We start from the raw sequence: 19338 nt of genomic DNA on the forward strand, positions 1-19338 counted from the left end.
AGAAGCTAAGTAATCACTCAGTATGAAAGAAGACACAAAGGAAATCTAACTCAGCAAACCAAATTTACTGCAAGATTCTCTAACAAAACCTTTTTTAATGGTTTATAAGAAACAAGCAGCAGAAATTCCTGTTTAGCATATCACCTGACAGTAAATAACTGGGCAAATCTTCATGCAAATAATAAAAACAAAACCTGACAGAACTGTATTTTAGCACAGCAGTTTGCATACCAGCTTCTGGGCAGGCAGCACAACAGTTCCTGCTGTGCACAAGAACATGCACTCATGGCAATTTGATGTAGTCAGCATCCTCAGCTCCCATGGTTTTACACCGTACACTATATTTTCCCACAGTCTTCAAGTTTTGATGTCACTTAAGTAGAAGACACCGATCTTGACTTAAAAAAAGAAATACTATGTGCCCTGTTTTTGTTGTTAGAGCAAAATGAAAAGCAGAAGCAAGGAAAATATGAATCCTACAGATTTTAAAACATGGAACTGTATTTTAAAATGTGAGGATTCTTGGGATTTTTTGTTTGTTTTCAAATACTTTTTGTTTGTTTGTTTTCAAATATTTGAAAGCTAGTGCATGCCTTTAAGTTCTAGGGTTTTGACAAAGGCTGTGACAGTGAACCTGGACATTTACTAAAAGGCACAACTAAGCTGTCACCAAGGGACTGAGCCAATGAACTTAGCCAGTTGTTTCCCTCCCTTGTGTCTGTGCGTTCCAAAGCTCTTCCAGTGTTATCATCCAGGCTGACTACTGCAAACTCTCTCAGATTTTGAACAAAGAGGTAAAAAACGTAAAAGATACCCCTTGAAACCTACCCATGAAAGCGTAAGTGAACAGCAAACATCAACAATACAGAATTTGTTCACACTCAAAACACTTGGCAGCAAGACTCGGAAGCAACAAATTCACTTCAAACAGGCAGTTCAGCGTAAGTGTGCAAGATTCACCCCAGCACTAAAAGCTGCTGCTTCAAGATACCTACCTATATGGTTAGAAATACAGTTAGCACTGACTGCTCTTACATGTCTTCAGTAAATTTTGATGTCTTTCTTGTAAACTGCAAAACAGAATCACAGACTGGCCTAGGCTGGAAGGGACCTTAAAGCTCATCCAGTTCCAAGCCCCTGCCATGGGCAGGGACACCTTCCACTAGACCAGGTTGCTCCAAGCCCCTGTGTCCAACCTGGCCTTGAACACTGCCAGGGATGGGGCAGCCACAGCTTCTCTGGGCACCCTGTGCCAGTGCCTCAGCACCCTCACAGGGAAGAGCTTCTGCCTAAGAGCTCATCTCAGTCTCCCCTCAGTCAGTTAAAAGCCAATCCCCCTTGTCCTGTCCCTGCAGGCCCTTGTCTAAAGCCCCTCTCCAGGTTTCTTGTAACCCTTTTAGGCACTGGAAGCTGCTCTAAGGTCTCCTGGAGTCTTCTCCAGGCTCAACTTTCCTCCCCGCTTCGCCGGCAGCCTCGGGGAGAGAGAAGGCAGGAAAAAACGCCTTGTGTCACCGGTCCCACCAAACTTTTAATCCTTCCGGCCCGGAACCACACTCACCCGCTTCCTGCCCGCTAACCGCTTCCAGACCCGTTTCCTGAGGACCGTAGCCAGGCCGGCCTCAGGCGACAACTACCAGCCCCAGCAGGCCGCGGGGCCGCCGTTTCCATAGCAGCGGGCGGGCCCGGAGCGGGGCGCTTCTAGGTCCCAGAGCCGCGAGGAGGACCTGGAGGCTGCAGGTTCTGCAGCGTTAGAATGTTAGGGGCTAGCTGGTTGTAGTTCGTACAAAATCCTGCGGAACTGCACACGTCTCACCTTGATTCACGCCTTGAATCGTAGGAAAGGGTGCCTTTTAGGGTCTCAAAGTGTGAACTGATAACGCAACGTCAACACTAAGTCCTGATAAACAACTCACTATTGAAGCACTGCTAAACAACTCTTACAACAGTGTCTAAACCATATTTAATCTGCTTCTTTGTGTTTATTTTCCTCAGCTACTGACCCAAATATGGCCCAGTCAGCAGACAAAATGTCACTGGAGGTGGTATCAGCTGTCAGTAATTCATCGCTGCTTCAGCCAGGCTTCTCTCTCCTGAATTTTGATGGGCACACTTTCCTTTTTGGGCAGAAAGGATGGCCAAAGAGGTCTTGTCCTACTGGTGTTTTCCTCCTCTATATAAAGGAGAATGAGCTCAAAATGAAACCTGCCTTCTTCTCTAATGACTCCTGTTACCTGCCCCCTCTCCGCTACCCTGCCATTTGCAAGCTCAGAGGCAATGCAGTGTCTGATGAGTACCAGTATATCATCCATGGTGGAAAAACGCCTAACAATGACCTTTCAAATAAGATTTATGTTATGAGTCTGATAAGCAAAAATAGTAAGAAAACCACATTTCAATGTATTGAGAAAGACCTGGATGGAGATGTCCCTGAAGCTAGATACGGGCATACAATTAACATAGTTCATAGTCAGGGTAAAAGCATGAGCGTTATATTTGGAGGGAGATCATACACCCCTCTTGCACAAAGAACCACTGAAATATGGAACAGCGTAGTTGACTGTTTGCCATCTGTGTTTCTGGTTGATTTTGAGTTTGGATGCTGTACATCATACATACTTCCAGAGCTTCAGGATGGACTTGCTTTCCACGTTTCAGTTGCCAGAAATGATACAATATACATTTTGGGAGGTCATTCACTTCAAAAAAACACCAGGTCCCCCAGGTTGTACAAGCTAAAAGTTGATCTCCCGCTGGGCAGCCCAGCCGTGACCTGCACCATCTTGCCAGGAGGGATATCTGTATCGAGTGCTATAGTGACTCAAACCAGTGATACTGAATTTGTCCTTGTTGGGGGATACCAGTCTGACAACCTGAAACGGTTGCTATGCAACACCATTGTTCTGGAAGACAGTAATATACAGATTGTTGAAAGGGAGAGCCCAGACTGGACACCAGATATTAAACACTGCAGGATGTGGTTTGGCAGTGATATGGGCAAAGGGTCTGTATTGTTGGGCATTCCAGGGGTCAACAAACAGTTAATTTCAGATGCAAACTACTTCTACATTTTGAGATGCAAAGGAGAAGAGGACAAGGAAGAAGAACTGACAGCACAAATTTGCAGTCAGACATCAACTGAAGACCCTAGAGACTCCACTCCATTTGAAGATTCTGAAGAGTTTTGTTTGAGTGCTAAAGCCAATAGATTTGATGTTGATAATACTGACACTTACAATGAAGCTGATGAAGATGAATCAGAAACAGGCTACTGGATCACCTGCTCTGCCAGTTGCAATATTGACAGTAACACCTGGGTCCCTTTCTATTCAACAGAATTCAACAAGCCTGCTATGATCCTGTGTTCCAGCGGGGCTGGCCACTGGGTGCATGCTCAATGTATGGATCTCTCAGAGACCATGCTTCTGCATCTCTCAGAAGCAAATGTCAAGTACTTCTGCAATGAGCACACTGACGTTAATAAAGGGCTACAAACTTCCCAAAAGGTGGTGCCCCTGAAAAAACAACCCATGAAACCACTTCCCAAAAAGACAACCATGAAGTTAACATCACCAGCGAAAAAGTCCTTTCTTCGGAGGTTGTTTTAATAGATTTACTCTGCTGGTTTGTATTCACCTGGAAGGAAATGAAATTGCAGAGACAGCTGGTAACGGTTGAAATAGGACTGGTTATTTGATTTCAATTATCTCAATATTTCAGTTGCGCTTCAAAGCTCATGAATTTATTTCGCCTCTTGTGTGTATTTTTATAACATCCAGATAGGAACCCCATCACAGAGAGCATTGTGCAAACACACAGCCAGATGCTGGTAACTGTGTTCTGTGTTTCATGGCACAAATTACCCCCTCATTATCCCCAATGAGTTTAATGGAACTGCTGGTAGGATAAGATATTACCCCATGTATTGAATGATTATATGTCAGTTTTGACTACAGATGTAGAATATTATCTCATAATAAAAATCAAACTTTTTTTAAACCACTGTGCTCAACAACTTCGTGTTTATATTTTTAAAAAGCTAGTAAGCTAATAAAGTTTATAATATAAGTTATTGCATTTTTTTCACCTACTCATGGGGTAAATCAAGCACTGTAAATCCCAAAATCTATGAAAGGACAGCATGTGTGCTTAGGAGGTCCATCTGAAGCTTGGTAAGGGGTCTAGCTTCACATCCACCCCACGCTATGAGCTCCTGTTGACTTCAGAAGAAGTTCCTTCTGATGAACAGGACTTTTATAATTTATTCCAGCTCCTTCCCTATGCATTTCTTTCTCTGCTCTCCCAGGGTGACTGTATAGAGTGTGAAAGCTTAAAAGTGCAAGCTGCAGGTCAGAGCATTTCACTGAGCCAGTGGACCATTGTGAGGGTGGGAACAAATGCAGCTGGGTTCTCAAAGCACAAGAAGACAGGATTCAGATTGAAAAGGACATCATCAAGGTTGAATAGCCCAAGAGTTTACTAAGATTTCTGTGGGTTCTCTTACTGCCTATTCATAAAGCCTCATCACTTTATTGTTTTTATTTTTATTACTGCTCCAAACATCTTTTCCAAAAATATATACCCTCAGCTCAACGTTTGTGAGCCAACAATAATAGCTCAGTATACACAATCCAGCTCTCATGCTGGACACCTATATAGAAAAGAAAACCAAGAGGAGCTGTCAGCCATTTGATCACTATGTGCAGACCCTGAGCAGCCACAAATTAGTATGTGCAGCACAGTATTCCTATAAACACAGTCATGTATGCACAGTACTCCCCTTAAAACTTTCACAACTCAACAGCAGAGGAAAGTAAAAGTCAACCATATAAAGTTTCTTTTTCCAACCTTTTCATGTGCTGAGGGAGCTTAAAGTTCAGGTAGAGCTTGTAAATGGGAGGTATTCACCTCCACCACATTGACTCTCCTCTCACCAGTCTGATACTGGTATAAATTTGCAGATTTCAGTACCAGCTTTCTGTTTCCTTTGCCATGCTACTTTACGTAAGATCTGAATAGTGAGTTTTCCAAGGAATAAATGAATATCATACTCATGTAAAGTCCCTTCAAACTGGTGAAATTAAATTGTCAGCATCCCCATTCCCTTTTGTAGGTTAGTCACAGCTCTTACTGAGCAGAATTGTCATTAAAATATGCATTCATCGTGCACTTTTCATAGACTTCATTTGCATCAACCAAAAAAGAAAACTCACAATGAAACTGAAGCCACAATATAACAAAAGCAACAAAGGTAGACAACATACTCAAACAACAAAACTCCATCCCTCATCCCTTCACCATTGTACAACAAAAGACTCCCCACAATAGCTGTACCAGTGCAGAAATGTTCCATGGACTGGAGCAGCTCTGCTCTGGAGGCAGGCTGAGAGAGCTGGGTTTGTTCAGCCTGAAGAAGAGAAGGCTCTGGGGAGACCTTAGAGCAGCTTCCAGTGACTAAACGGGCTACAAGAAACCTGGAGAGGGGCTTTGGGCAAGGGCCTGTAGGAATAGGACAAGCAGGAATGGCTTTAACCTGACAGAGGAGAGATTGAGATGAGCTCTTAGGCAGAAGTTGTTCCCTGTGAGGGTGCTGAGGTGCTGGCACAGGTTGCCCAGAGAAGCTGTGGCTGCCCCATCTGTGGCAGTTTTCAAGGCCAGGTTGGACAGGGCTTGGAGCAACCTGGTCTAGTGGAAGGTGTCCCTGCCCATGGCAGGGGCTTGGAACTGGATGAGCTTTAAGGTCCCTTCCTACCTAAACCATTCTATGATTCCATCAAGTGACATTCAGGCTGAGATAATGCCTGGTGGCTCAGGCACTGGTGGCATGGTTGCAGTATGTTGGGAGCATCTCTGTATTTCCAGAACTGACTCCTGCAGTCCCTAGGAGCCGAGAGCATGTTGCAAACACAAGCCCACATTATGGCCCCTTCCAATTCTTATCTGAGTTGTCATTCTTTAAGGCTGTGGCTATGACAATTCAGAGTCAAACTTTACAATATTCCTCATCAGGCACATACCATTAGTTTATTGTAAGATTAAACTGTGGAGTTTTCTAATGCTTTATTTGAGCAGGATGGAGAAATTGCTTCATCAAACCACATCTCAGCCTCCAAGTGACGGGCATTAAATCACAGCTCAGAGACTGTAGTCACTGCAGGAAGAAAAAATCATAAGTAAAGCAAAATATAATATTCCAAAGGACTCAAGGAGATACATGAACATTAGCCTGTGAAGAAGACATTTGACATAGCATTCAAGACTGAAGAAGGTACTTAACTCCCTGGTAATTCTGAGGACACTTTTGAGTCATATACTTGTTAGAGCATTGATTATCTTCAAAAGCAGCTAATCAATACAAGATGTTTCTTCCTCAGGCAATTTTGAATTAGAAGATAAAATGAAGTAGATTTGAGTGCAGAAATAAAGCTCTATTGTATCTGCATCTGACTGACCTATGTGTTTTGTAACCGCAACAAGCAGCATCATGGTTCCTAGCCACATTTTAGTAAGACTATGCTGTTATGATCAGCTTTTATGAGAATAATATATGGATTTTACTGCTACTGAAAGGTGCTTGGACCCTGAACTAGCTAATTAATCTACAAGAAAAGCACAGCACAAACTTTAGTGGTAGCACAAAGGCATGTGTCATTGCTCAGAGTGACTCATTGCACCAATTGAAAGGAGTGGAAATAATGCAACTGGGAGCCCAAAGCAAAAAGAAAACAACTTAATATTGAAAAGGAATCTGTAAAGTTATTTACTGATAGATTCAATGTACTAAAGACAGATAGCCTGGTTTACTTATTATTACTATTACTATGATTATTATTACTATTATTATTACTATTAGTATTATTGGCTACAGCTCCCTCCTGGTTTTATTTCCTACTCTATCCCATTTCAGACAAGGCTAACTTCTGGGAAGGGCTTGAGCAACAACCTCTGAACATCAAACACCAGTTTAGTGTCTGTCGTTCACCTTTGAAAATGGTGACACCGAAGTCTATTTTTTCTTTTAAAAAAGCAAGACAGTAATCATATAAGCTGTCTGATTTCTCAGTACATACACTGGTAGTGTTCAAGGCCAGTTTGGACAGGGCTTGGAGCAACCTGGTCTACTGAAAGGTGCCCCTGCCCATGGCAGGGGGTTGGAACTACATGACCTTTAAGGTCCCTTCCAACACAAACAATTTTGTGATTCTATGATTCTATGACTTTCTGAAGTGTAATAAACAGAAGCTACAAATAATGAACTGAAAGATAGATTAGAGCTAATCTTTACAGTTCAGTCTATGGTGAGGAGCCAAAATTTGATGCAAAGGATGCACAGAAGCCAGTAAAGAGGGTTAATGTATCAGCATGGACATAATAGTGCAAGGCTGATTTCAAACAAAGAGATGGTATTTGTAAATGAAGCAAAAGTCATTTACAGACTAAATAAAACTGATTTAAATTAGTTTAGTTTTCTATCCAACAGTTGCCTGTGAGGAAGGGTGCTGACAGGACTGCTGAGAGTCACAGAGTAATCTTTATTTGATTAATTTAATGAATTTAATGAATTCCAAAAACAGGGCTGGAATCACAGCTGATTCTGGGTATTAGAACAGCCTAAATATGAAAAGCATACACAATTTGAATGAAAAGTAAGACTGGTACCATGAAATCATGTGCACAGCTGAAAAAAACAGTAAGGCAAAGCCAAAAACTTAAATATTTATAAAACCTTTATATTAAATAGGTTTCATGAATTAAGAAACTGCAATACATTAAGAAAATTTAAAAATGAAGCCATGTAGAGAGCCACAAAGCACAGAACTCAGTATAGTCAGAAATTAGGATGCTGTAAATATCTCTTTTTTTTTTCTGAACTATATGACCAAAATTCAAAGCTGATGAGCTTGAAGTCAGCAAAATTATTCCTGTGAGGAAAAAATAAGTGAGACCAGAATCTTGGCTTCTAACATAGTTCACAGTGTTTCATAACTGTTTCATAAGCCATTGAATAAAAACAAACAAAAAAAAAGATACATAATATGATTGTATAAAAACTACAGTCAACATTTCAGAACAAGAAATTATTTACCATGAATTACGCAAGGATTTGTACCAAGTATTAATGTAGAAACGAAAATGTGAATATTTGAAAGAGTACCATCAATAAGTGTCTTCATTTTTCTAAAGTCTTTTCAAAATCAAAATGTTCAACATCATACTGTATAACCAAGTGATGCACCTGTCCAGAGTCAGAATTTCTTTGCCTTTTGATGCATGGCTGTGTGCGTGCAGCATCATTATTTGATCACCACTTATAAAAGCATCACTTGCAGGTACCTATCCTTCCAGTGCTGCTTGTTCTAAAGAATTCAAAATTCTCAAGAGAGATTCTTGATTCATAGAAGATGTCAACAATGGGGAAAAAGAAGATTAAACTAGATTCAAGTCAAGAGAAAAGAAAAGGTGAAAAAAAAAAAGCAGTTCTTTGTGTCAGCTATTTTGCCCACAGCTGCAGAATGTGAAATGTGTCTTGATGGCTTAATATTTCACAAAAGAATATTTCCATGTGTCACTGCATTCCTCTGTTCCCATCCAGGTTCTGTTCAGTCTGATGAGTTACCCCAGGATATAAGCCTCATCTTGAAAAATCATACATCTATGGATATTACTCAGCCTTTTGAAGGCAGTGAGATGATTCACTTGCTGTTACATCAGCAGCTTGTTAAAGCAAATTTGGAATTTAAAAATGTTAGCAGATGCACTGAAATTACGTGTAAAATGAACAGTCCGGTTTGTCTCTCTAGTGGCACATATGCATTACAAAGAAGAGGTTTGGATTACTTGGGGATGAAATTCATTCCTGTGCAACAAAAACTTTTACACCATTTGGAGTGAAAATCACTGTGAGGTGAGTCAGGGTTGTTAAACCAGGCCCTCGGTTCGTCAGGAAGAACCAAGGATAAGGCATAAGGTTGTTCCAAATCTACATACAGAGGAAAAGTGTGCAACTATTTGCATAATGAAGTATATGCCAGCCAAAAATGCAAATTATATATGCATTTACTGGTAAAGGATGCTCTTTATACCTGATATTTATACTCCCTGGAAAACAGCTGTATTTGTTGCCTGCATTGGTTTGTAAAGAATGATTCCCATGGAAAGCCAGTATTTATGTGGTATGGGAAATACCTGCTTTATTCCAAGAATTGAAAAAATGTAAATTAATGTAGAAATGAACACTTGTAAGTGCAGATGTAGATGGTACTCTATACAAAAGATGTTGTAGTCCTTCTGATGGCTTAAAAAGTACATGTTTTAAGTAAAAAGTATTATTCCAACTGCAAATTTTGACATAATATTAAACTATGTTTAAAGAAACCATATAAAAATAAAATCCTGAATCACAGAAAACTTTAAAAATACTTTAATTAAAAAAATCAAAAGACATAATAACATCAATATTGGTACTAATTGCTAACACTTTATTTTTTCATTGCATAAATGGTAAATACCAGACCCTCAAAGATATAGTAACTAATATGAACAAGATACTACTAATCTCAGACCATTAAGTTGCTGTTCCCTTACATTCATAAACCAACGTCTGACACATCAAAATGAAAATGAAAAGCAGATTCTTTTAGATCCATACTTTGATTGTTTCTGCATTTAATCTTGCTTCAGAAAAATTACTCCAAGCACAGTAATGCCCTAGCTACAGGTGCAGAGCTGAAAGGCTAGATTTCAGGCCATTTCAGGTACTTCTGAGTATATTTCATGAATATGAGGTTGGTGAGGCACTGGCACAGGTTGCCCAAAGAAGCTATGGCTGCCCCACCCCGGCAGTGTTCAAGGCCAGGTTGGACGGGCCTTGTAGCAACCTGGTCTAGTGGAAGATCTTCCTGCCCATGGCAGGGGGTTAGAACTGGATGAGCTTCCAACCCAAATAATTCTGTGATTCTATTATTCTATTAATATTGAATTAAAGACAGATAAATTTAGTATATTAATATACTAGATATTACTTCAGAAAGGCAAATACAACCAGCAAAATGAGTCAACTAATACAGTATGAAGGAGGAATGCCTACTAAACACTTCTGTAATAACATGAAATACAATATGCAGTAATTTCAAGACAATTCATTGCTTTTTAACTCATCTGGTACACCAGCTATCCTTGAGGTTAATAAATACCATTCCTCTTTTACAATTTGGAAAATGAGACTATGAGTGTGGTGTATCACAGATGGGAAAAGCTCAATATTGGATACAACTGGAGGACATCAGTAGTGGTAAGTGAAATACCCTAATAGGTTACATTAGGACATCAGAACAATGTCATGTATCTGATCAAGGTAATATCCATCTCCTGAGAAATGGGTCTGCTGTGACTAAAGGTGTTTGGGGAAACTGTGGGCCTGCTGGTATTAATTACAATTTACTGGTGACTTCAGGGACACCAGGAATTCACTAATACAAATACTAATACAAATTATACCAAAGTTACCACAGAAATCTAAAATGCTCATGAAGCACCAAGCTGCACAGCAGAGCTTGAATGTACTTTGTATAGTGAAATAACCAACCACAAAGTACTGTAAATCCTGATTTAGGAGCACGAGTTTGCATTTTAGTTTGCATTATTTATGATAAAAATATCTTTAAGAGATTCCAGCTACCTTTCCTCTATCTTCATATAGGAAATGAGCATTGTGATACCACCAGCTGCTCCTAAGCATACTACAATACAAATGTTAAATAATAATATTTTTTAAAGTGTGTGAGATCAAAGTTTGCATCTTTACTCAGCATTTTATACAAAAATAAGTGAACTTTGTCCCCAAACAAATACCCAAATGTCTTACTGATGAGGCTTTACTTATAAAAGCCAGGGGACTGTTAATAAAATAATCAAACCCTCTTAAGAAGTAAAAACCAAAATAGTTTTAAAAACAAACAGCCTGCTCCCTTTTTCAGCAACTGTCATAACTCTCCACAAACATACTCATTCGAAAATGCTACTTTATATAAATCTTGTTTACTTTGGCTTTCTCACTTCTAAGCAACATGCTAAGACCAAAATAAACTGAAGAACCTTCTTTTCAATTTGTTCCTGCTTTCATCTCACAGGACAGCTGAGTTACCCGATACCAACACACAACACATAATGCATTGCCTCTTGGAAAATCCCAACAGACATGGTGCTTAACTCCACTCAGCACCTTTAACAAGGAATGGAGAAATTATATTTTCACACTTCCCTGTACCTCTACAGCCCTGAAAAACAAGCTGCCTCCTTGCAGGAAGACGCCATTATAAACCCAACAACAAATGCTCCTTTACATTTAGACTTCCCCTGAATCATTGCTTTCCAAGATATCCAGTGTCACAGGGTCACCTAAAGTATCCTCTGTATCAGTGGTAAAGCCCTAGTTTCTTGATGTTTTATGAGCATTCATGAACTTCTGGAGGTACTTTGAGGTATATAGCCAGTGATGTTTCAAGACATCCTCCATCTCATAGCATTTGGACTGCCTGGCATTCATTTTTCGGAACCTCCTAAACAGTTTGTTTCCAGACTCGTTTCCTTCACTTGCCCAGGCCCCAATGGACCCATCTCTTTCAATGATTTCAGGAACATGAGCAAGGGTTTTGTGGAAATAATTTGTAATCTTGCCTTCATATCTGTACTTGAACTTTGTAGATAGGAGCTCGGCAAAACGCTGTGAATTATAGCTATACTGGCACAGCAATTCTGGACATTCCTTAGCAGGGCATGAGGATCGCCACACTGGCTTCATCTTCAGATAAAGGTCCATTAGTTCTTTTAGGGCCTTATGCCTTTCTTCACACTTTATTAACTCACATACTGCCTCTACTGTCTCTTTGGACATGAGTTTTCTAGCAAAATTTCCACTCATCCTCATCATAGGCTTCAAGTTCATCTTTTTCCTGAGGTGTTTGTCAAGTGCCAACTGCCACCTCTTCTTCTCCTCTTTAGACACATCAGGATTCTTATAAACTTCACAGATCTCCATCTGGAAAATCCTGTAGAATTCTGCTGCATTTCCAATGTCGCAGTGCAACGCATCTATGGAGGGAACGGTCTCTATAAAAGGTTTGGCTGAAACACCCTTCACTCTGTCACGGAGCTTATCAACAGATTCATGATATGGGTTGGACCTCCATATTTCATATCGCTCCAGATTTTCAGCATGGCTCCTGGTTATGGAGTGAAAGACCACATTCTTGGATGCCTCCAGACGGGTTGCATCACACAGGGTACAAATGTAAGTGGAACCGGAGGCCTCCAGCCCTTCCACTTCCCGCACAAGTTTCTCATCATACCCTGTACCCCTAAAGATGAATTTGAATGTTCTCAGGATGCCTCCCATTTCAAGTAGCAGTTCACTGTTTTTCATAGCCTCTCTTTCTGCTATTAGGGGGCTCAGGATTGCTGTCAGAGTTTCATGATCTGATTCATCAGCCAGCATAAGGCACAGGGGCTTGCAACACAGCTCTGAATTGGGCTTTACTTCTTCAAAGATCCTCTTGCTTTCATTCCCATGTGCTATAGCAATGTTCATGACTGTGAAAGAAAAGCGAACAGCCTTCTCTGGGACAGCAGGCCCACTTCCATGCTTTTCACTGACATCTCCCATTCCATCACAGGACTCTTTCACTACCACAGTGAAGGGACCATTCAAATAGTCATCCAGGTTTTTCGCTTTCATGCCTTCCAAGATCTCCTCCTCCATGTCCTTTAAGGCACAAACCAAGGCTGCATCATACCGAAACCTCTTTGTAATTGTGTCTACTGGGTAGTCATCAATTGAGAGTGGCAATCCTGATAGTCCATCTATAATTCCCACTTCTGTGTTAGTGGACACATTTTTCAAGGGAGGTTTCCACTCAAATGGATGATAACCTGGTAGAAGGGCTTTCTCAGCAGTGCGAAGAGCATGCAAAGGCTGAAAGATCTGCCTTCCAGTGACAGCTTTTACTGTTCTATACATTTTATGATACTGGCTACAGCTAAGAAACGTGTTGACTCGAATTGCCAAGCAGACCGCAGGGTGAAGTCCAGATCCCCTCCCTTGCATTATAGCCTCCAATTCATCTGCTTGTTGGTGTTCATTTTTTGCTCTTAAAGCTAGCAGAAACAAAGTCATGCATACAGATTTTATATCACCTCCCTCTTCTTTCTCAGCAAAAGCCTTGACTTGACGCTTCAGTTCTCTCAGACGATGTTTCTGAGCTCTCCTGGTCAAAGACAGGAGATGCTGCCTTGGTCGGCCACCTTTATTTATGTGGCTGTAGAGCTCTCTATCTTTCGTCTCCTTGTGGCTGGAGAGGTGTTGACCATATTTTTCATGCAAGATCTCTTCCTCACATTCCTTTACAGTGCATCTTATACCCAGATTATCAAGGATGTTCAGGAAGGATTTCACTGGGGTGACCAGATCAGTAGAGAAGCAAGGATACCAGCAGGAGGGGCAATAGCTGCCCATAACCTTGAAACATTTAAGGATGCAGGTTCTGCAAAACAAGTGCCTACATGATGTTTCCACTGGATCTGCCAAAATATGCTCACAGATCTGGCAGGAGATAGATTTAATGAAATCTATGGGGTAATTAACTGCAAGGAGCTTGGTGCTGAGATGTATATTCTTGCAACTGACAATCTCTTTCATTAAATTTTTGTTTATCTGGGCTTGGTTCTTTACATTTCTGTTTATTTGAGCACATTCTGCAACCGTTTTCGCAGGCTTGCCATACTGTACACTGGGTGGCTGGCTTTTCCTCTTGACTCCCTGACGGGTAGTGTGGCACACATCACAGTTTGGAGAGTGGCGTTGCCACTCCTTCATGCTGTTCCTAGAAAAACATACTTTATATGGAGTATTACTGAATTTTCTATGGATAATGCTCCAACAATCATGACAGAATCGAGTGGGATGGATAGTATCAACATCCCCCCGCACATCAATCTTAAAAACCTTAGAGATAAGATCTGGCCAAGAGGTTGCTTTTTTCTCTCTCTTCCTCAGAAGCCACAGAGTTTCATCATCCACTGGCCCATGCACTGGGTGAGTTCTGTTGTAACAATCAGTTTTAAATGAAACTCCACAGATGCGGCAAAGTTGCTTCAGATTGTTCTGATGAGCTTTATTGTCTTGTGTTTTCATGTTTTTGTCATCATTCTCAAGTACCTGTCTATTGCCCATTAAGTCCATGTTTTCTCCTCTTGGCACTGCTTCATCTTTACACAGTATGATTTCTTTCCTGGAAGAAGCAACTTCTTCTGCCTTACCCATGTTTATGTCATCAGAAGGTAGTTTTTCAAATGATCTCACTTTAAACAGCTTGAATTTCCATTCAGAAAAATTGGTATACAGATGCTGAATTTCTTCAGGCAGGTCCATTTGTGATGCTACTGACATCTGCTATCTGGCAGAAACCAAATCACCTGAGAGAGAGAAAGAAGCAGTAAGTTAGGTTATCGTCCAAAATGAATAATGATCCCATGGCTTTTAATAGAACAGTTCTAATCACTTTAACTGAGAAATGGTTTGACAGTGAGTTACTCATCCAAAACAACTACTGAACTGAGAGGCCCAGACGTGGCTGCCCAATCAGTATCTCATGTTCATCACCGGAATGAGTTTTGACTTCTATCCTGAGGCATACACGTGTCTATTCGATAACCAATACATCTTATATCAAGCCATTAGTCATCTGGTCTGAACAGCCAAATCTGCCCCATCCTTCTTATAGCTGACTCAGCTTATCATAAGTAAAGTTACTACAGACAACAGGATTACATTCTGAAAGCTTGGTGCTTTTATTATATGAAAATGAAAGTGCTACAGTTCCCTGGACTCCAAAGGAGATGGGGCCATTTACACTGGCTGCAGATTTGCTCTAGAAAGAATACTCATACATTTTAAGTTAGTTGTCTGTTGAAGTACCCTCTTGAGAAGTCTCTCTGTAATGATAGTGGTCCTGGAAAGATGAAACAAGTATCTGTTCAAATTTGACCCCAATTTTAGCTTTCAAAGATAAAGCCAAAAGGAATATCAATGTGGTTGCCATGGAAATACGGTATTGTATAAAAATAAAGACAAGACTGTTACCTCAAACACTGAAACTTTTTGCTACTGCATTAGATTTAGAAAACAAAATTGTGTAGAAACAACAGAAGTGACTAGCCTATTTTTTATTACGTGGCTATGAGAAATGCCAAGTAAGCAGTGCAGAGAAGATTCAGTTATGCTCTCTATAGTTTTACCGATCTGTTTGGTGTAAGTAATAAAAATTAGGAAAACTATATACATTAGGACTATACACTAGAACTAAAAATGACGTGGGTATGGCTGAGATTTCTTAAACTGATTATATTGCCACTTAGGAATTAATGTAACTTGCTATAAATCTCACTGCAGTATCTATTCAGAAGACATCCTTCATAAGAAATACATCCAAATTATGGTCTAAAGCAATGATGCCCAGGGTGCTTTTGAGATTATTTCATTTATAATCTTTCAATAAGGCATCATTTCAGTACAGTCCTTCAAAGCCCATTGGGAAAGAACCACATGCTTTAATTAAGCTCCAGACCCAAAATGACATATCAGTCTGCTCAGCTCTTTCCTTAAAAGCTGTGTATAACTTCAAAATAATTCATTAGGCCTTGGCAACTAAAATTTAGGTTTGTTTTCTTCCCAGCTCCTCTTCATTTTGTCCCACTGAGAACAAGCTGCCCATATCACTGTACCCAGATGCCTGCATTGCTCCATTCAGCTGCCTATACTGCTAAATATCAGCGACTGCACTGCAGTCCCCTGCTGTTCCTCACAATCCAGCCTGGCAACAGGCTGGTTCATAGATCTGTGTTGTGCAGCTGTGCCCAGATGTGTGTAGAGCATTACCACTGCCTCACTTTCTTGGCTGCATCCTGTGACAGACTTGGTGAAAGCTATCCTCTGAGCAATGGGCCACTTGCCCTGAGTAGTCCTGAGTTCCTATTACCTGCAGAGTGAGCAGCCAGTTGCCCTATACTGTCCACAGTTCCTTTTCTTCTGCATAGCACCCTATAAAATGTGTGATATCACCATCTCTGGCAGCACCTTCAGAATTTCTTAAACTATGAGCAATGCTTCATCAGGGCAGTATCCAAGCCATTGTAAAGAATCAGCAAACACTGAGTACATTTAGAGCAAAATATGTAGTAATTTCTACTCTTCTAACCCTTTAACTGAGTGCCACCATAGTGCCATTCTCATTTCCAGACCCATGATCTAACTCTTCCTATTAATCACCAACTCCAATGAATCACATAGGGTTTACCCCTGCTAAAGAAAGTTCAAGCATTCTTTTCTTTTTTTCTCTTGCATTGAACATGCCCTTTGCAATAGATAGCTGTTGCCAACAAACTACTCATCAAACAGTTTTAATTGCCTAGCTCTCAGGCAGTGGAGATTTCAGCAGTTGTCTTTGGAAGAGCTAGAAATATTCTCAGTGCTAGGAATATTTCATAGTACTTATGCTGAATTTGCCTGTATTGTTATTCTAGTTGGGGGGCACAGTGAATAATCTTTCTTCTTCCTGCCTACTCCACTCAGATTCTTCATGAGTGAACCCCAGGCATGAACCCCAGCCATCGTTGCTTAATGGACTCTGACAGCTGTGTTCAGTATCACCCTTTTCTTCAAAAGGGACAGGAAATCCCTTTTCTTCCCAGATCACAGTGTTTCATACATTTCTGAAGACAAGCAAGATTGCAGTACTCTTACATCAATGAGGACAAAATGAATAGAACAACCTCTAAGGTGAGGAAGCACATATAAAATAAAATCACTGACATGCACATTAAACCAAGAGAAGGAATTGACACTATGTCCTACAAGTATCTGGGATGCTGTCATTAGTACTGCCAGCCTACCTTTAGCTCACTGTCAGTTTGTAGAGGCTGCTGCTATGTCTGCCCAGTTTGCTCCCAATGTCAAGCTTACTCTCCCTCTTGCATGCTCTTGCTCTGTGTTCCCTCTTCTTTTAAAAGCCACTGTAAAGCTGTTTATCTCACTTATCCCTGCCCTTCTAAGTTCCCAGTACCACCCTGGTCCTAACCACAGGTTACTTCAACTAAAAAGAATACAGCACTCTCAAATTCAGGTGGCACCTGGCAATTTATGAGGCTTAACCACAAAATTCACATAAACAAGGTCTTCTTGTGTGAGACTCCTGGGCTCTCAGATAAGTATGCAGACTCTCTGAGGAGCACCTGCACTGTTTTTTAACACCAAGTTCTGCATCTGCCTTTCTTCTTTATAGTTTCAGAGCTGCTTTCTCCACTGTTAACTCTCAGAGAAGAGAACCTGGTGTCTAGTCAGATCACTGTCCCACATAAAAGCTATTTCACTGAAGGCCAGTGGCCTACTTCAGCAGGGCACAGCAGCCAAGCTTCTGGGTGAATTAACAATGGAGTCAAAAAAATGTCCTGATAACCAGCATTTAATTTTCAGTGATATTAGTTCTTTGGCAATGTATGTCCAGGATCTTGAAGGCCCTGGGCAGTGAGGACAAATCCACAATATAAAAGGCCCCAAAATACTCCAGATCTTCTGATTCTAGATCTGCAAGGTTGGGGGGGGGGGGGGGGGGGGAATACCCACACAAATTTCTGAGGAGAAGAAACATCCCGTTTGGGATATTTGTGGTGGGTGGCTAATAGGGGTGGTTGTTAAACTGTTTCTTATCTCCAAGCCAAGAGTTTTCTCGTTTGTAGCCTTCTGGTTCTCTCCCCTATCCCACCGGCGACGGGTGCAGAGTCCCGCTGCGTTCCGCCGCACAGCCGGAACCCCCAGCGCTATGGTCATCCGTTGAGCAGCACCTCGTCAGGGAACGTGTCTCTGCTTTCCCGGCTTGGGGAGCATGGCCAGAACAGCTCCAGCCTTGTCCTGTTGTCAGAGGCAAAGGCCTGATCTGGGTTTTGGTATGGAGGCAACACTGTCGGAGCCGGGGCTGGAAAGGGGCAGAGAAGCGTCAGCCCTGTCTCCCCAGTAAGTAGTTGCTGTCCCCGAGGGTGTAACCTGGGCTGGGGAGCGACCGCTGCTCATCCGCTGCCTCTGCGTGGCCGAGTGCTGCCACCCCATGTGAAGAAATCGGTACTGCAGCACGGTCGCACTCATGCGCCATGGTGCTCCTACAGCTTCCGCAGCCGGACCCCGGTAGCAGCAGCGCGATTCATGCGCAGTGTCCAGGAACAGCATGGTTACATGCAGGGAGCGGGTCTTGGCTCCGGGGACAGCGTCAGGTGGGATTTGAAGCCATCGGGGAGGTGTGTCGTCTCGTGTCGTCTTGTGTGTCCTGCGCGCTGACTCCCGGGGTGGAGGAACAGGAAGCCTCAAGCTGCCCGACGTGGCAGCTCCCGCTTAGCTGCAGGCGAGGTGGGTCAAGACAGCCCCCGGGAGGTCTCCGAAAGCTGACAGGAGAGAAGAGAGGAAGGAGGCAGACACTCTCCAGGGTGCAGACACCGGGTACCTCCCCGGCTCACCAGAGCTCCCGAGTGTGCTGTGGCCTTGTGCACCCCGTGCAGTAGCTGCCAGCTCCAGCGTGCCCCCGGAAGCCTTTTGCGTCACTCCACGCCTGTCCAAAACTCTGAGGTGACAGAGACGAGCTGGACTTCGAATGTGCTGTCAAAAGCCCCAGTGGGAGGAGGGTCTTGGGCCAGGGGTGATCTACGGTAATAACTGATCTCTGGTAATAACGCTGCTTCTTCCCCTCTCCCAGAGGCCATGGTGAGAACGCAATTGTCCATTCTCCCCCCGGGGATGTTGTTGACTACGTCCACCTCAACTTGCATGGGCTGTCTCTGCCTGGCCTTGCTCCCCTGGCATTGTGGGGATGAATAGGACAAACGGAGAGCTCACTGGTGTTATAAATTGAGACCACAACGGATCATAATCCAATTGAATTTTATTAATTATAGCAAGTAGAATATGAGCAAAAACAGCGCTGGACGACAGGGGAGTCTGTGCTCTGACAACTGCCGTGCTGAACAGTTCTAACAGTCCCTTTTTATCAGTCCTCCAGTTCCGCATTCGTATCTTCAACGGAGTACTCTGCGCATGCCCCAGTTGCTTGAGGCTGAAGGCTTGAAGTCCTCCTCGGTTACCTTTAGATATCCTTTTCCATATATGGTCTTCAACTTGCTGTGCAATAATTTTTAGAATTATTTTGCAAAAGCCCTTAGTAAGCGTCTTGCGGTTTGTAAGTAATTTTGGTGTCAACTTATGCAAGTAAAGCACTTAAGCAAAGCAATAGTTGCCCCCACCCATAT

General features: G+C 42.0%; 2 protein-coding genes across 2 annotated transcripts; one reads left to right on the plus strand and one right to left on the minus strand.

Annotated features, from left to right (window-relative positions):
- The first annotated feature begins 1912 nt into the window (after nt 1-1912).
- RAG2 (recombination activating 2) lies at nt 1913-4639 on the plus strand. The gene has a single exon (XM_061473458.1). It carries the CDS (start codon nt 2007-2009, stop codon nt 3603-3605), a length of 1599 nt encoding a protein of 532 aa, XP_061329442.1. The 5' UTR covers nt 1913-2006; the 3' UTR covers nt 3606-4639.
- Nucleotides 4640-9873: 5234 nt separating this feature from the next.
- RAG1 (recombination activating 1) lies at nt 9874-17824 on the minus strand. Its single transcript, XM_061473253.1, has 2 exons — nt 16942-17824; nt 9874-14466 (listed from the first exon to the last, which is right to left on the minus strand). Exon 2 carries the CDS (start codon nt 14438-14440, stop codon nt 11426-11428), a length of 3015 nt encoding a protein of 1004 aa, XP_061329237.1. The 5' UTR covers nt 14441-14466; nt 16942-17824; the 3' UTR covers nt 9874-11425.
- Between the last annotated feature and the right edge of the window lie 1514 nt (nt 17825-19338).

This window comes from Pezoporus flaviventris, unplaced genomic scaffold (genome assembly GCF_033815535.1).
Source record: "Pezoporus flaviventris isolate CSIRO_AGI_PZ_B2104156 unplaced genomic scaffold, CSIRO_AGI_Pfla_v1 ptg000078l, whole genome shotgun sequence".
Lineage (NCBI taxonomy): Eukaryota > Metazoa > Chordata > Aves > Psittaciformes > Psittacidae > Pezoporus > Pezoporus flaviventris.

Excerpts from the sequence above, each read along its gene's own strand:
- RAG2 (XM_061473458.1), top strand. The coding sequence starts at position 2,007 with ATGGCCCAGTCAGCAGACAAAATGTCACTGGAGGTGGTATCAGCTGTC.
- RAG1 (XM_061473253.1), bottom strand. The coding sequence starts at position 14,440 with ATGTCAGTAGCATCACAAATGGACCTGCCTGAAGAAATTCAGCATCTG.